This window comes from Anomaloglossus baeobatrachus, chromosome 2 (assembly GCF_048569485.1).
Source record: "Anomaloglossus baeobatrachus isolate aAnoBae1 chromosome 2, aAnoBae1.hap1, whole genome shotgun sequence".
Classification (NCBI taxonomy): domain Eukaryota; kingdom Metazoa; phylum Chordata; class Amphibia; order Anura; family Aromobatidae; genus Anomaloglossus; species Anomaloglossus baeobatrachus.
In genome coordinates this window covers 38,067,316-38,084,068 of record NC_134354.1, presented here as the reverse complement: position 1 = coordinate 38,084,068, position 16,753 = coordinate 38,067,316, and the positions used below count along the sequence as shown (strand labels likewise).

The window sequence follows — 16,753 nt, the reverse complement described above, 5'->3', positions numbered from 1 at the left end:
GTGCTAGATGCTCTAGGTGATCTTCCCAGGTGGGACTGAAGACGGCAATGTCATCCAGGTACGCGGCCGCGTACCCTTCAAGTCCCTTGAGCAGGGTGTTGACCATCCGCTGGAAAGTGGCAGGGGCATTCCTCATCCCGAATGGCATCACCGTGGACTCGTACAGTCCAAATGGGGTAATAAAGGCAGAGCGTTCCCTGGCCTTGCGAGTCAGGGGGATCTGCCAATATCCCCGGCTCAGATCCATGATGGTCAGGTACTGAGCCCCGGCCAACTGATCGAGCAGGTCATCGATGCGTGGCATTGGGTACGCATCGGCGACCGTGACCGCATTGAGCCCCCTGTAGTCCACGCAGAACCGCGTGGTTCGGTCCTTCTTAGGGACGAGGACTACAGGCGAGGCCCAAGCGCTGTTGGATGCCTGGATCACCCCCAGCTTCAGCATCTCGTCAATCTCCTGGCGCATGTGTTGCTGCACCTCCAGGGAGACCCGATATGCTGAACGCCGGATCGGGGGATGATCCCCAGTGTCCACGTGATGGACAGCCAAGTCAGTCCTTCCGGGCTGGTTGGTAAACAACCCCCGGAAGGGGAGGAGGGTGGCCCACAGCTGGGACCGTTGGTCCTCCAAGAGCTGGTGGCCAACCTCCACATCCTCAATGGATCCGCCTGCCCTAACCTGGGCTAGCATATCCAAGAGGGTTTCCGCTTCTCCCTCCTCGGGCAGGTTGCACACGGGGAGCGCACACGCCTCCCGCTCATGATGTGCCTTCATCATGTTCACATGGAAGGGCTTCCGCCTTCCACGGGCAGGGTCCAGGGTGACCAGGTACGTTACAGGGTTGAGCTGCTGGTACACGAGGTATGGGCCTTCCCAGGCTGCCTGAAGCTTGTCCTGTGGTACGGGGACCAGTACCCACACCTTTTGACCCACTTGGTAGGTCCTCTCACAAGCGTTCTGGTCGTACCAACGCTTCTGATCGGCCTGGGCTTGAGCCATATTGTCGTGTACCAGTTGCGTCAAGGCCTGCATTTTGTCCCGAAAGCGCATGACATACTCGATAACCGACACTCCAGGGGTGGCCAAATCCCCTTCCCAAGCCTCTTTCACCAGAGCCAGGGGGCCCCGCACACGTCGCCCGTACAGGAGCTCAAACGGTGAGAATCCTGTTGAGGCCTGTGGAACCTCCCGGTAAGCAAATAACAGGTGTGGGAGATACCGCTCCCAGTCACGCCCATGGGAGTCGACCAACATCTTAAGCATCTGCTTTAAGGTGCCATTGAACCGCTCGCACAGGCCATTAGTCTGTGGATGGTACGGGCTGGCCACCAGATGTCGCACCTGGACTTGCTTACAGAGGGCCTCCATCAGCTGGGACATGAATTGGGTCCCCCGGTCAGTGAGCATTTCCTGGGGAAAACCCACTCGGGAGAAAATCTCCAGCAATGCGGTGGCCACCTTGTCAGCCCGAATGGACGACAAGGCCACTGCTTCTGGGTACCGGGTGGCATAGTCCACTACCGTCAGTATGAAGCGTTTCCCGGAGCTGCTGGGGATGGCCAGCGGGCCGACCAGATCCACAGCCACCCTCCTGAAAGGCTCATCGATGATTGGCAGAGATACCAGTGGGGCTTTGGGGCGTGGCCCCGCCTTCCCCACTCTCTGACAGGTTTCACACGAACAGCAGTAGGCAGCCACATCGGCCCCCATTTTTGGCCAGTAGAAATGCTGGTTTAACCTGGCCTTGGTCTTAGCGATCCCTAGGTGTCCGGCCATCGGAATCTCATGTGCGATCCGCAACAACTCCGTCCGGAACGGATAGGGTACCACCAACTGTCGGTCCCTGGGCCACGCCTCCGGTGAACCCTGCTGGACCGTGGCCCGGTACAGCCGTCCTTGGTCCCAGACCACTCGCTCCGGGTCCGAGTCCGAGGGAGGCTGGGCCGCCTGCTCCTTAAGAGCTTTCAGGCTGTCGTCAGCTTCTAACGCTGCCTGAAACCCCTGACTAGATGTGGCCAGAATCGACGAGACTGTCACATCTTCGGTCAGTACCCCGGGACCTGTGTCCTGGCCTCCACCTGACTCGGCTGCCACTTGGTCAGAAGGGGAAGAGCTATCGGACCTCCGGGAGGCCCCTTGGCTTCCAGCACTCCCACTGCGGGTGACAGCGGCCACAGCCGCTGCGACCGTGGGTCGTGCCTGCTCCTCCTCCGTTCCTGACCAAGTCGCCGGTTCAGGCAGACCTACCTGGCTTCCTGACACCCCGGTTGTGGGGGAACCATGCACCGAGATCTTACCTGGGAGCACTTCCGCTCCTGGACCGGCCCCAATCTCACCTGCCTGTTCCCCTCCTGCAGCAACAGAACCCCGCTGTGAAATCTCTGGGGACCCCACATTTGCTGTGGTAGCCCCCACCCCACACACTGGTCCTCCCCCTGCAGCACCCTGCTCTCTGCTTATCCCTGCAGAGGGCAGCAGATCCCAGCTCACAGGCTGATTACTTGTAGAGGCATTGTCACACCTTTCTCTGACCCCCTCCCCTGTCACAGCTGCAGCTGTGTGTGTGTCTATGGTGTCTGTGCAAGCAGAAATATCAGAGTTCACTCCCCCCTCTCTCACATCATTCATAGATAACACATTAACATTGTCAGGAGTCATGTCCGTACTGGCTGAAGGTTCAGCCCTTGGTGGGGGCCCAAACTGGGAGGTTATCTGCCCCAAATCTGTCCCAAGTAGCACGTTTGCGGGGATCCGATCAGTTACCCCCACCTCCCTCACCCCTCGCCCTGCGCCCCAGTCCACATAAATGTCAGCAACAGGCAGCGCCGGGTCAATGCCTCCAATCCCGGAGACAGCGAGGGTTTTTCCAGGGATCAAGTCTTGGGGGGACACCATCTCAGGCCGCACCAGAGTCACCTCCGAGGCGCTGTCTCGCAGTCCTATGGTCACAGACCGGCCGACGGTGACAGGTTGGAAGCTGTCCAGGGACCTACCACCACCCCCACCCACACAATACACCTTGGGCGGCCCTTGGGACGGGGACGGAGCCGGGGCCTTGGGACGCTGAGGGCACATGGCCTTGAAGTGTCCAGGTAGGTTGCACTGGTGGCACCGTCTTGGTTCTGCCACGGGCCTGGAGAGGGGAGTTGAGGGGGACACCCCCTGCAGTCTAGGGGCAGGTGGGGCAGTCGCAGAATTCATCTTACCCCCTCTCCAGGTGCTGCTGGTGGCTGCTCTCCTGGCTTCAGGAGCCCGATTGTTGGTGTAGTCATCGGCCAGGGCAGCTGTAGCCGTGGACCCCTTTGGCTTCTGGTCTCGGATGAACTGGCGGAGATCCTCAGGGCAGTTCCACAAGAGTTGCTCCGTGATGAACAAGTCCAGGATCTCCGGTCCGGTGGAAAGCTGCAGGCCTTGGGTCCAGTGGTCGGCAGCTCGGGCAAGTGCCCGCCTGTGGTCAGCCCAGGAGTCCTTTGGTCCCTTCTGTAGGCTCCGGAACTTCTTGCGGTAGGACTCTGGAGTGAGGTTGTACTGTTGGATCAGGGCCCGCTTGATGGTGTCGTAGCCCTGATCTGCCTCAGCAGGCAAGTCCCCAAGGATATCCAGGGCCTTACCCCTTAAACGGGGGGTCAGGTATTTGGCCCACTGGTCCTTGTCCAGATGGTGCTGCAAGCAAGTCCGTTCAAAAGCAGTCAGGAAAGAGTCCAAGTCTCCATCCTTCTCCAGCACTGGGAAGTCCTCAACACGGACCTTTGGAAGTTTGGTGTCTTGAAGGTCACGTGTGGCTGATGAGGGCCGGAGCTGAGCTAGATGCAGCTGGTAGTCACGGTCTGCCTGTCGCTCCGCAGCCTCACGCTCTGCCTGGCGCTCTTCACGCGCTGCTTGCCGCTCCGCAGCCTCAGCATCACGCGCTGCCTGCCGCTCTGCCCTGCGCTCTGCCATGAGTATCTCGTAGGTATCCCGGTCTCCCGCCTGGAGAAGGGCCATAGCCATTTGGAGAAGGCTATCCGAGCCTCCCAGGCTCGGTGGAATGGCACGTGGTGATCTGCGGCCCGCTGCGGAGCCTGGTGCTTCACTGTCCCTTGCAGAGCGGAGGGCTGGCATCTGGCTCGTTGAGGACCCTTGGGTGAGCTGCTCCTCATCTTGTCCATAATTGCTAGGTTGTGCAATGTCCTCTGCAGAACGGTTTTCTGGCGTCGAGCTCCTGGAGGACTCGTGGGCAACCTCCTCATTACTGTCCACAGCACCGTCCTCCCTCTCTTCGGCTCCTGCCTTAGCATTGGCCAGTTGCATAGCTCTGCTCCTGGTGCCATCAGCCATTCTTGCAGACTTTTGGTCACTGACACAGAACTGACACCTGATGCCTCCACACACCTTACAGTATCTGCACTCTGACACTCTAGTGTTGAGCTGGTCTGAAGACCCCAGCAGCCACAGCTGCTGCAGGCAGTCTTTAGTGTCTGGGAGTATGGGTCTCACACTCACACACACTATTATCTCGATCCCACCGCTATGCCACCAATATGTCACAAACCACCGTGGGGGGGTCACTCAGAAATCCCCCGCGCTGGCTACCAGTACGTCACAATCGGGGGGTAACAAGTGGGGGTCACCCCTCCTTTATACCTCCCGACCGACAGACAGAGCACGTGACGCGCTCTCTAGCGCCCCTCTTATAGTCAGGCCAATTATGGAATTGCCCGACAATAAGCAAGGAGGCCGCTATACTACTTATGCCGATTATTGAAGGGTCCCCGGTGAGAGTAAGGTATATATTCCCCCGACCTCCGCGGGCGGAATATATAAAATCTCCCCGAATCTCACTGGCCTCCCCACAATAATCCTTGGCACAATTCGCTGCCACCAACCGATTTACGGTAACTATTAGCCGAACACACAGACGTGGGATTCAAGATCGAGATAACAGAACAGCCCAAGATTAATTATATAATTTAATCAGCCTAAAGCACACTAGAAACTACAATATATACAATAGGGAATCTACAGAATATACATATGTCAGAGTACAGTTACAGATAAAGCATGGTTTACAAACAGGCATACACAGTTCCAGCAGTTACCTTGTTGCGTCTGGCCACAGGGGGGCGCTGTACCCAGGTTCCTAGGATCCTTCCCACAGATGTTTCCTACACGTGCCCCCAGCGAAAAGAACACTGGAAAATGGCCGAAGTAGGGTTATCAACCTGGGCAAATCCAGGTCCCCTCCTACCTTAGTGACCTCAGAGGGAGCACTGCTCCACCCCTGGCTGGAGTTATGGACAAAATCCACAACATGGAATATGGCCATAACTTTGCCTGGGAGCGTCGTAGGCGGACGCCAACGCTCTCATTGTGACAGCTATGAATTTAGCTACAGAATGAGAGGACTCATGACTCGTCTACTAGTTCCACATTGGCTGATATCACGCCTGGGGTAGTTCCCAAGCTCCCGCTCCCATAAAAAAGGTGTGCCAGCATCGTCCGCATGCGAAAACACCATTTTTATGGTTGCCGTATTTATCGGAAATATGGCTTGCGAGATATGAACCATTTTTTACTGGAGTCGTTCTGTCTGGCTAGTTCCAGAGCCTTATAATGAGATACAACTCTTGTTACAGGGTGACGGCAGGGAGTCATCCTGTGTCCTTTGTTCCCACACCACCTAATTTCCATATCACAGGAGATGGCCATGGGATGGGTTGCTAAACAAGTTGTGTGAAGGAAAGGGGGGGTGACACCAGGAGAGGGCTTCCTGACATAACTTGAATATCATGATTTATCGTCATATCTCCGGACTTACCTCACAGTATATGTGTATATATATATATATATATATATATATATATATATATATATATATATATATATATATATATATATATATATATATATGTATGTATGTGTATATATATATATATATATATATATATATATATATATATATATATATATATATATATATATATATATATATAATGTGTGTGTATATATGTATATATATAATATTATTAATATATATTATTAATATATAATTTACAAAAAAAAAGCAATCTTTATTAATTGAAAGTTGATGTTCAGCTCTCTTTTCAACAAATAGAAGGCAGTAGATCGGTCGCATAATATCCATAACATTTTTTTACTGAGAAAAAATTCTGTTTATGCTTTCAAAGTCCATTAAAGACTATTCCATAGGTGAATCGCTGTTTATCCAAAACTAAATATACTCCATAGTATCGATCTCCATTATTTTCAAAGTTCCTTTGGGATCACTATATAAGGAATCACTTTTCATTTTCCTTCCATTCACAATTTCCAAATTTCATTTAAAGTAGTCGATAGCCTCCAAACCAAAATAATCCAAAGTAAAGTCCTCATTATTATGAAATTGTGAATGGAAGGAAAATGAAAAGTGATTCCTTAATTTAGTTTTTTGCTCTATGATTTAAAATAAAGAAGAGAAGAGGAAAAGCGAAATCTACGAGTGCCGATCCTTGTTGTTTATTTGAATTGTGGAGGCCATCCAGCGATACGTGCACCGCAGTATTGGGAGTACCTGCCTGTCTCTTTCAAGTGGACTATTCTGCTTTTCTGTGATATGTGTATGATCGTTGAGGGTCCGACCTCTTGAATCCATTGATTTTTAGAATGTGAGTCCCAAAGTCTCCTGTGTGAGGATGTGGGACCACCGCTCTTTTCACAGTCTATAGTACTGATGGTCATAAATTGCCTCCACTGCTCCATTCACACTCAGGACTCTGGCCCCCTCGTCTGGGTTTTTAGGGTCTCGGCAGTCGGACCCCCAGGTGATAAATGTTATGTACAGCTTAGTAAATATTGTGCAAAATCTTCATATATTGTCACAGTTTTCCTAGGCATATTCCCTTATTTTATGGGTATGTGCCCACGATCAGGACTAGAAGCGACGAGTCCTGAATTGCGGTGCCGCGATTCTCCTCCTTCGTGCACACGATCAGGATTCGGGGCGCTGCGGTCTCTCGCTGTATTGTCCCTGTGGAGAACACTTGCGACTCTGCAGCAAAGAATTGACATGCTGCAGCTCAAAAATCCGCACCGCAGGTCAGTTTTCGCTGTGGGCCGCACATGCACAATGGACATGGGATTTCTAGACATCCATCCACTGTGCTTGTAGTGTACAACGCAGCGTTTTGGACGCAGGGAAAACACGTTGCATCCAAAACGCTGCAAACACTGATTGTGGACACGCAGGGTTACGGATTCTGAATTGGGACCATTTACCACTTCCTACTATTACGTTTTTGGGGATGTCGATATTGCAAAAGGGATTATACCTATTTCATAAAGGGATGATACATGTCTGGGATATCCAGTGACTTCATCATCAGCAAAGGTCCAATCTGTGGGACCCCCATGATTCTGTATATGAAGGGTTGCAGTGCCTTCGTTGCGCTGCATACCTTTATTCCCTGCACAACCAGGTGGCAGAAAAAATAATGTAAAGGGGACGTAGCGCTACATAAGGGATGCAGCCCATTCATTCTCATAACGTCTCCCTTCTTAAAGGAGTTTTCCCAAGATTGGAAGTTCTTCCATATCCATGAGTGGTCCGAGAGCTGGGACTTTCAGCAATGCAGGAATAGGAATCTGCAGAGCCCTGTGTTGAGTAGACGAGGTTGAGCTCATACACCTTCACTTTGATCATTGCTCGGCCATTTCCAGCAGTCACATGGTTAATAATTGGAGCAGAGGTGGTCATGTTCAACCTCCGCTCCAGTGGACGGACCACCAGTGATCAGTAAACCATCCCTCATATCCATGTTCCCCAACTCCGGTCCTCAAAAGCCACCAACAGGTTGTGCTTTCAAGATCTTTTTAGTATTGCACAGATGTTGGAAGCGGGTGATTACCGAATTTTTCGTTTTATAAGACGCACTCCAAATTTAGGGGAGGAAAATAGGAAAAAATGTTTAATGTTAAAATGAGGGTCCGTCTTATAATCCTAGTGCGTCTTATAATCACTCACCAGGGGGAGCGGTGGAGGTGGTGCGCCTCAGGAAGGTCGCAGGAGGCAGGGTCAGCGATGCTGCGGTCTCAGAAGATGGGGTGTTGCAGCCCAGTGGATGGAGAGTCGGCAATACTGCGGGCTCGGGGGTGTCACGCAGGTAGGCTCCATTGATCTGCCGGCGGACTGCAGGCTCCCTTAAATTGCCCGTGGTTGGCGATATTGACTTCAAGAAAATGGCTCCAGAGTTGGCGCATGCGCAGATAGAACTCCGCGGCCATTTTGTTGAAGTCCATCCCATCAATCTGCGCACGCCTCCACTGCCGCTTTCTTGAAGTTCGTGTCAGCCGCGGACGATTCAATGAAGCCTGCTGTCAGATCTATGGCACCCGCCGCATTGCCGACCCTCCTGAGCCACTCCACTGCAGTGATACGCCCTCCTCCGAGCCCTCAGTATCGCTGACCCTGCCTCCTGTGAACCCCCACCACCACTGCTCCGGTAAGACACACCCTCATTTTAGCCCCATTTTATAATCCGGAAAATACGTAAATTATCACCTGGGCAATACTAAGGAAATCCTAAAAAACAGGTTGGTGCCTCTTGAGGTTTGGAGTTGGGGAACGCCGCTTTATATTGAGGGTAGATGATTACTTTCACCCCCTTGAAAGCAACGTGTCATTTGATTGGCTAATTGCTTCGGTTTCATCTGTTAAAACCCCAGTGATTAGGTAGGGTGGACTGAAGAACCTCCATTTTCAGGGCTGCTGCATTAATGGCATCAGAAAAGGGGATGACCTTTCTAGCAGCTTTGTGTTAATGGGCAAAAGGGAAGTCATGTAATATACAGTGGTGTCCATGTACAGGCAGGTATTTCCATAGTGCATGTGATAATTAGTCTACGACTATCTTTATTTTTATATATGTTCCTGCTTTATACACAGAAGAGATCAGCTACTGGTGCAGAAGGAAGAGATCTTCCTTGAAAGAAGTCGCAACATGTCCAGACTATCCCGAAAGTAATTCAGATGAGAATCTCCCTCAGTTTAACACAGTGGACAGAGAGGCCATCTGGGCCGAGGTGGAAAAGGATCCCGAGAAGATGAAGCATGAGTTGACCGATCATCACTTTCCGGAGGGTGCTATGCTTCCATTCTGCGAAGATGATGAGAAGGACGACAGTGAGCACACAGAATCTGCGGACACCAGTATGGGGCAAAGTGCCAGTGAAAACACGTCTAGCTTTAACCCCAGCTCCGTAGACTCGAGTATTGACCAACGCTGGAGTAACGGAGACAACATCGATGGTCAAGGGTCTTCTAGGCCTTTCTGCCAGCCCAATATGTCTTGTATGGATGTGGCCAGACCTGCCGCTTTGCTACACTTGGTACGTACAGAGTCCGATGTCACGCAGACCTCAGAGTCTCTTTCTAGCGACGACGAGGCAGAACTGGAGCTTCAGGCCATCAGGACCTCCAAGCTTCTCAAGCAGCAGAAGGAAAAAGAGGAATTAATCGAAGCCCTTTTCAAACACATCCTGCTATATCTGCAGCCTTACGACTCCAAGAGGGTGTTGTATGCTTTCTCAGTGTTGGAGGCCGTTCTAAAAACCAACCCTAAAGAGTTTATTGAAGCCGTTGCCAGCACCAGCATGGACACCAGCTCCACCGCACACCTCAACTTAATATACAACCTTCTGGCACGCCACCAAGAAGCTCTGGTTGGGCAAAGCTTCTATGGTAAGCTTCAGACTCAGTCGCCATCCATGTGCCCGCATTCTCTTTTGATTGAACTCCTGACATACCTGTGCCTAAGCTTTTTGCGTTCTTATTACCCGTGCTATCTGAAGGTGAGTCACAGAGACGTGCTGGGCAATCGGGACGTCCAAGTGAAAAGCGTAGAAGTCCTCATCAGGGTGATGTCACAACTGGCCACCTTAGCCAAGAACTCGGAAGGGAAGAACGTAGACTTCATCCACAACTTGCTAGAAAGATGCAAAGTTCAGGAGTTTGTTCTTTTGTCTTTGTCGGCTTCTATGTATACGAGCCAGAAGAAATATGAACTGATGTCTCACGTCGTCAACAGAGACCTGGCCGATGATGGCTTGTTCGAGGAGAGCGTCATTAATTTTGGTCAAGACCAGATCTGGAGCGAGCATCCTCTTCAGATTGAGCTGCTGAAGCTTCTTCAGGTCTTGATCGTCCTGGAGCATCACTTGCGCCAATTACAAGAAGACCAGGATTCTCCGGTAGACCTCTCTAAGGAGTGGCACCAGGGGCTGAACTTTCAGCAGTCTATAAACGCCATGCAGTACGTGCAGTCACACGCCATAACCTCACAAGGATTGTTTGTGTCCGCGGTCGTCAGGGCGTTACGCCCAGAGTACGGCTACGGCATGCACCCTCCATGGGTGGCTCTGGTCACGTCATCTCTGCCTTATTTTGGCAAATCTCTAGGATTGACTGTTGCGCCTTTCGTGGCCCAGATATGTAAGAACTTGGATGAACTCGTGAAGCAATATGAAAATGAATCGGTTAAAATTAGGTAAGTTCACCCCACAAGGGGAAAGCCGTAAATGATCAGACTCTTTTTCATCATGTTGGTTTGGGGGGTTGTTTATCATAAAATCCCTGCAGATCTGTGGGTGTTCTGTTCGCTCAAAGGTCTACTTAGAAATGTGCAACTCAGGAGACACAAGTGCATATAGGAGACTACAAATTTTACGTGAAGTCTATAGACATTCAATATTTTATTAGCCCATTTCTTTGTCGCTCCATTGGGAGACCCAGACAATTGAGTGTATAGCTTCTGCCTCCGGAGGCCACACAAAGTATTACACTTTAAAAAGTGTAACCCCTCCCCTCTGCCTATACACCCTCCCGTGGACCACGGGCTCCTCAGTTTTATGCTTTGTGTGGAAGGAGGCACACATCCACTCATGCATTCTCATATTAGTTATGTCGGTTGGAAGAAAAGAGGGCCCCCACGGGGCCCCCGGCATGTTCCCTTCTCACCCCACTACGTCGGCGGTGTTGTTAAGGTTGAGGTACCCATTGCGGGTACAAAGGCCGGAGCCTCATGCCGTCTCCTTCACCATCCCTTAGCGGCTCTGGGAGAAGTGGGATCCTGAGCGGTCATCCATTTACTGGGACCGTGCTCCCTCCGCAGCCCCTGTGGGAATCTGCCGGACCGGAGTCTATTCAACCTCAGGGACCGGGCCCTGCAACTCAAAGGTACTCTGTGTCCCCATTGGGGACTGTGCAGGGAGCGCACCTTCTTCCCGGACGCTGCGGCAGCTGCTGAATTGAGAAGGCCGGCGGACTTCCGCGCCGACCGTGCCTGCTTGTCGGGCGCGGTCTCAAATTTAGTCCCCGGCTTCATCGCGGCCTAGTCTCAAAAATCCCGTCCCCGGGCCTGCCTGTCAGGGGTAAGGGTTGGACTGCCGACCTGACGTCGGATGTGAGGGCTGGAGCATCCTGCATGTTTCCTCCCCCCTCATCACTGTGGGGACCCCAGATTCCCGCACTTTCCTGGCGCCGCCCACGGCTCCACTCCTCCCCTGAGAGCTCCGGCAGCCATTTTTTGGCATTCTGCCGGTGGAGGATTCTCAGTGAACAGCTCTGCAGCTCCGGGGGACCTAAGGCAGGGAATCTGGAGGACACACACTCCGCTTGTTAGCGGTCGGTAAGCCACACCGGTCACCCGGTGCTGGTCCCCCCTAGGGTGCCGGAATAGATACGTATTTATATATATATTTCTGTTCGGTCGGGCTGTATACCCTTTTTTGCCCATATACCCTCAGTGATCATTCTCCTAGGAGACAACAGCATGTCGTCCACAAGGAGCAAAGCTGTTAAGGCACAGGGTTTTTTTGCGGCCTGTACCTCTTGTGGGGCTATGTTACCTGCGGGTTCCACCTACCCTCACTGTGAGCAATGCTCGACCCCTGTTTCGCTTGCTCAGCCGGAGCCTCGGTCACTAGTGGGCCTCTCGGCTCATGTAGACCCCCCTGCTCCCCCTGTCCAGGCGGCAGGGACAGAGTTCGCCTCTTTTGCTGAGAAACTCTCTGAGTCACTTTCACAATCCATGGCTCAGTCTATGGACAAATGGTCTGCCAAGCTGCTAGAAGCTTTGCAGTCCAGACCGGTCCTTACACAGGCCCCGACCCCTGTTGGATCGTCGCCTCCAGGCCCCTCTCGGTCCGCGCCGCAGCGCGCTCCCAGGTTGGGCCCTAGGTCTCACGTGGAGGACTCTTGCCCGGACCACAGTCCTAGACCGGCTAAGCGGGCTCGCTGGGAATCTTCCCTGACTTCTTCACGCTGCTCGGGTTCCCAGCTTGAGGACTCTCTGGAGGACGAGGCGGACGTCGCAGCTCAGGGCTCTGACCCGGACGTCGCCCTTAACCTTGATACACCTGAAGTGGATGCCTTAGTGAATGATCTTATCTCGTCCATCAACCAGGTGTTGGATCTCTCTCCCCCTCCTCCTACTGTAGAGGAGTCGGCGTCTCAGCAGGAGAAACACCAGTTTCGGTTCCCCAAACGTACACGTAGTGCGTTTTTCGATCACTCTAACTTCAGAGACGCTGTCCAGAAGCCCAGAGCGGTTCCGGACAAGCGCTTTACTAAGCGCCTCACTGACACGCGTTACCCCTTCCCCTCTAAAGTCGTTAAGGGTTGGTCTCAATGTCCCAAGGTGGATCCTCCAGTCTCTAGATTGGCGGCTAGATCTGTGGTATCGGTTGCAGATGGCTCATCGCTAAAGGATGCCACTGACAGGCAGATAGAGCTCCTGGTGAAGTCCATCTATGAGGCCACGGGCGCGTCTTTTGTCCCGGCCTTTGCAGCCGTGTGGGCACTCCAAGCTATCTCAGCTTGTCTGGCTGAGATTAATGCTGTCACACGTAATTCTGCTCCGCAAGTTGCGTCTTTGACTTCCCAGGCGTCAGCTTCTTCTTCCTACGCCATGAACGCAGTCCTAGACTCTGCTAGCCGTACAGCTGTGGCATCCGCTAACTCTGTGGCAGTCCGCAGGGCCATGTGGCTGCGCGAATGGAAGGCAGACTCGGCCTCCAAGAGGTTCTTAACCGGTTTGCCGTTTTCTGGCGACCGCTTGTTTGGCGAACGATTGGATGAGATTATTAAGGAATCCAAGGGAAAGGACTCCTCCTTACCCCAGTCCAAACCTAAGAGACCTCAGCAACGGAAAATACAATCGAGGTTTCGGTCCTTTCGTCCCTCCGCCAAGCCCCAATCCTCTTCGTCCAGCAGGCCGGAGAAAGGCCAGAGGAACTCCTATGCGTGGCGGTCCAAGTCACGCCCCCAAAAGGCCGCAGGAGGCACTGCCTCCAAGGCTGCCTCCTCATGACTCTCGGCATCCCCTAGCCGCATCCTCGGTCGGTGGCAGGCTCTCCCGCTTTGGCGACGCCTGGTGGCCACATGTTCAAGACCGATGGGTGAGAGACATTCTATCTCACGGTTACAGGATAGAGTTCAGCTCTCGTCCTGCGGCTCGTTTCTTCAGAACCTCTCTGCCCCCCGCTCAGGCCGACGCACTTTTTCAGGCAGTGGACGCTCTGAAGAAAGAAGGAGTTGTGATCCCCGTTCCCCTTCAGGAACGTGGTCACGGCTTTTACTCCAACTTGTTTGTGGTGCCAAAAAAGGACGGATCATTCCGTCCCGTTCTGGACCTCAAGCTACTCAACAGACATGTGAGAACCAGACGGTTTCGGATGGAATCTCTCCGCTCGGTCATCGCCTCGATGTCACAAGGAGACTTCCTAGCATCGATCGACATCAAGGATGCTTATCTCCACGTGCCGATCGCACCCGAACATCAACGCTTCTTGCGTTTCGCCACCGGGGACGAACACCTTCAGTTCGTGGCATTGCCTTTCGGCCTGGCGACAGCCCCACGGGTTTTCACCAAAGTCATGGCATCCGTCGTGGCGGTCCTACACTCTCAGGGTCACTCGGTGATTCCCTACTTAGACGATCTCCTAGTCAGGGCCCCTTCTCAGGTGGCGTGTCAACACAGCCTTACCGTCGCTCTGGCGACTCTCCAGCAGTTCGGGTGGATCATCAACTTCCCGAAATCCAAGTTGACACCGACCCAATCACTGACTTACCTCGGGATGGAGTTTCATACACAGTCAGCGGTAGTCAAGCTACTGCGGGACAAACAGCTTTCTCTGCAGGCAGGGGTGCAATCACTTCTTCGGAGTCAGTCACACCCCTTAAGGCGCCTCATGCACTTCCTGGGGAAGATGGTGGCAGCGATGGAGGCAGTGCCGTTCGCGCAATTCCATCTACGGCCACTCCAATGGGACATTGGGACAGGAGGTCGGCTTCCCTCGACAGGAACGTCTCTCTTTCCCTTGCAACCAAGACGTCACTTCAGTGGTGGCTCCTTCCCAATTCTCTATCGCAGGGAAAATCCTTCCTACCCCCAACCTGGGCTGTGGTCACCACGGACGCGAGCCTGTCAGGGTGGGGAGCGGTTTTTCTCCACCACAGGGCTCAGGGAACCTGGACTCCGATAGAATCGTCCCTTCAGATCAATGTTCTGGAGATAAGGGCAGTGTATCTAGCCCTATTGGCTTTCCATCGGTGGCTGGAGGGCAGGCAGATCCGTATCCAGTCGGACAACGCCACTGCCGTCGCATACATCAACCACCAAGGTGGCACTCGCAGTCGTCAAGCCTTCCAGGAAGTCCGGCGGATTCTGCAGTGGGTGGAAGCCACAGCCTCCACCATCTCCGCAGTTCACATCCAGGGCGTAGAAAACTGGGAAGCAGATTTTCTCAGTCGTCAGGGCATGGATGCGGGGGAATGGTCTCTGCACCCAGAAGTGTTTCGAGAGATCTGTCGCCGCTGGGGAATGCCGGACGTCGATCTCATGGCGTCACGGCACAACAACAAAGTCCCGGCATTCATGGCACGGTCTCAGGATCACAGAGCTCTGGCGGCGGACGCGTTAGTTCAGGATTGGTCACAGTTTCGACTGCCTTATGTGTTTCCTCCTCTGGCGATGCTGCCCAGAGTGTTACGCAAGATCAGGTCCGACTGCCGTCGCGCCATTCTCGTCGCTCCAGACTGGCCGAGGCGGTCGTGGTACCCGGATCTGTGGCATCTCACGGTGGGTCAACCGTGGGCGCTTCCAGACCGCCCAGACTTGCTGTCACAAGGCCCGTTTTTCCATCTGAATTCTGTGGCCCTCATCCTGACTGTGTGGCCATTGAGTCCTGGCTCCTAGCGTCTTCAGGGTTATCTCAGGATGTCATTGCCACCATGAGACAGGCCAGGAAGCCAACGTCCGCCAAAATCTATTACAGGTCTTGGCAAATCTTCTTATCATGGTGCTCTGATAACGGTTTTCCTCCATGGCCGTTTGCCTTACCCATTTTTCTTTCATTCCTTCAATCCGGAATGGACAAGGGTTTGTCACTCGGCTCTCTCAAGGGCCAAGTATCGGCGCTCTCCGTATTTTTTCAAAAGCGCCTAGCCAGGCTTCCGCAGGTCCGCACGTTCCTGCAGGGAGTTTGCCACATAGTCCCACCTTACAAGCGTCCGCTGGAACCCTGGGATCTTAACAGGGTGCTAACGGCTCTTCAGAAACCACCTTTCGAGCCGCTGCGGGATGTCTCTTTATCACGTCTTTCGTAGAAGGTGGCCTTTCTAGTGGCAGTTACATCACTCCGGAGAGTGTCTGAGCTTGCAGCGCTGTCATGCAAAGCCCCCTTCCTGGTGTTTCACCAGGATAAGGTGGTTCTGCGTCCGGTCCCGGAATTTCTCCCTAAGGTGGTATCTCCTTTTCATCTCAATCAGGATATCTCCTTGCCTTCATTTTGCCCTAATCCAATTCACCAGTGTGAAAAGGATTTGCACTCTTTGGATCTGGTGAGAGCACTCCGGCTCTACGTGTCTCGCACGGCGCCCCTGCGTCATTCAGATGCGCTCTTTGTCCTTGTCGCTGGCCAGCGTAAGGGTTCGCAGGCTTCCAAGTCAACCTTGGCTCGGTGGATCAAGGAACTTATTCTCGAAGCCTACCGTTCTTCTGGGCTTCCGCTTCCTTCAGGGCTAAAAGCCCATTCTACCAGAGCCGTGGGTGCGTCCTGGGCATTGCGGCACCGTGCTACGGCTCAGCAGGTGTGTCAGGCAGCTACGTGGTCTAGTCTGCACACTTTCACGAAACACTATCAGGTGCATACCTATGCTTCGGCAGACGCCAGTCTAGGTAGGCGAGTCCTTCAGGCGGCGGTTGCCCACCTGTAAGAGGGGGCCGTTTCGGCTCTTTTTATTGAGGTATTCTTTTACCCACCCAGGGACTGCTCTTGGACGTCCCAATTGTCTGGGTCTCCCAATGGAGCGACAAAGAAGAAGGGAATTTTGTTTACTTACCGTAAATTCCTTTTCTTCTAGCTCCTATTGGGAGACCCAGCACCCGCCCCTGTTCCCTTCGGGCTGGTTGTTCTTTTGTGTACACATGTTGTTCATGTTGAATTGTTCTTTTGGTTCATGGTTTTCAGTTGTCCGAACATCCTTCGGATTGAATTTACCCTAGACCAATTTATAAGTTTTCTCCTTCCTGCTTTTGCACCAAAACTGAGGAGCCCGTGATCCACGGGAGGGTGTATAGGCAGAGGGGAGGGGTTACACTTTTTAAAGTGTAATACTTTGTGTGGCCTCCGGAGGCAGAAGCTATACACCCAATTGTCTGGGTCTCCCAATAGGAGCTAGAAGAAATGGAATTTACGGTAAGTAAACAAAATTCCCTT

At 52.9% G+C, this 16,753-nt stretch overlaps 1 protein-coding gene across 2 annotated transcripts in view; it reads left to right on the top strand.

Annotated features, from left to right (window-relative positions):
* Positions 1 to 16,753, top strand: part of DOP1B (DOP1 leucine zipper like protein B) — a 251,294-nt gene that overhangs the window by 127,876 nt on the left and 106,665 nt on the right. Inside the window, exon 19 of one of the 2 annotated variants that reach the window (XM_075334991.1) lies at positions 8,925 to 10,521. In XM_075334991.1, the coding sequence (XP_075191106.1) occupies positions 8,925 to 10,521 (1,597 nt within the window). Of the gene's footprint in view, positions 1 to 8,921; positions 10,522 to 16,753 lie in introns of both variants that reach the window. The other variant, XM_075334990.1, reaches the window with a different exon arrangement.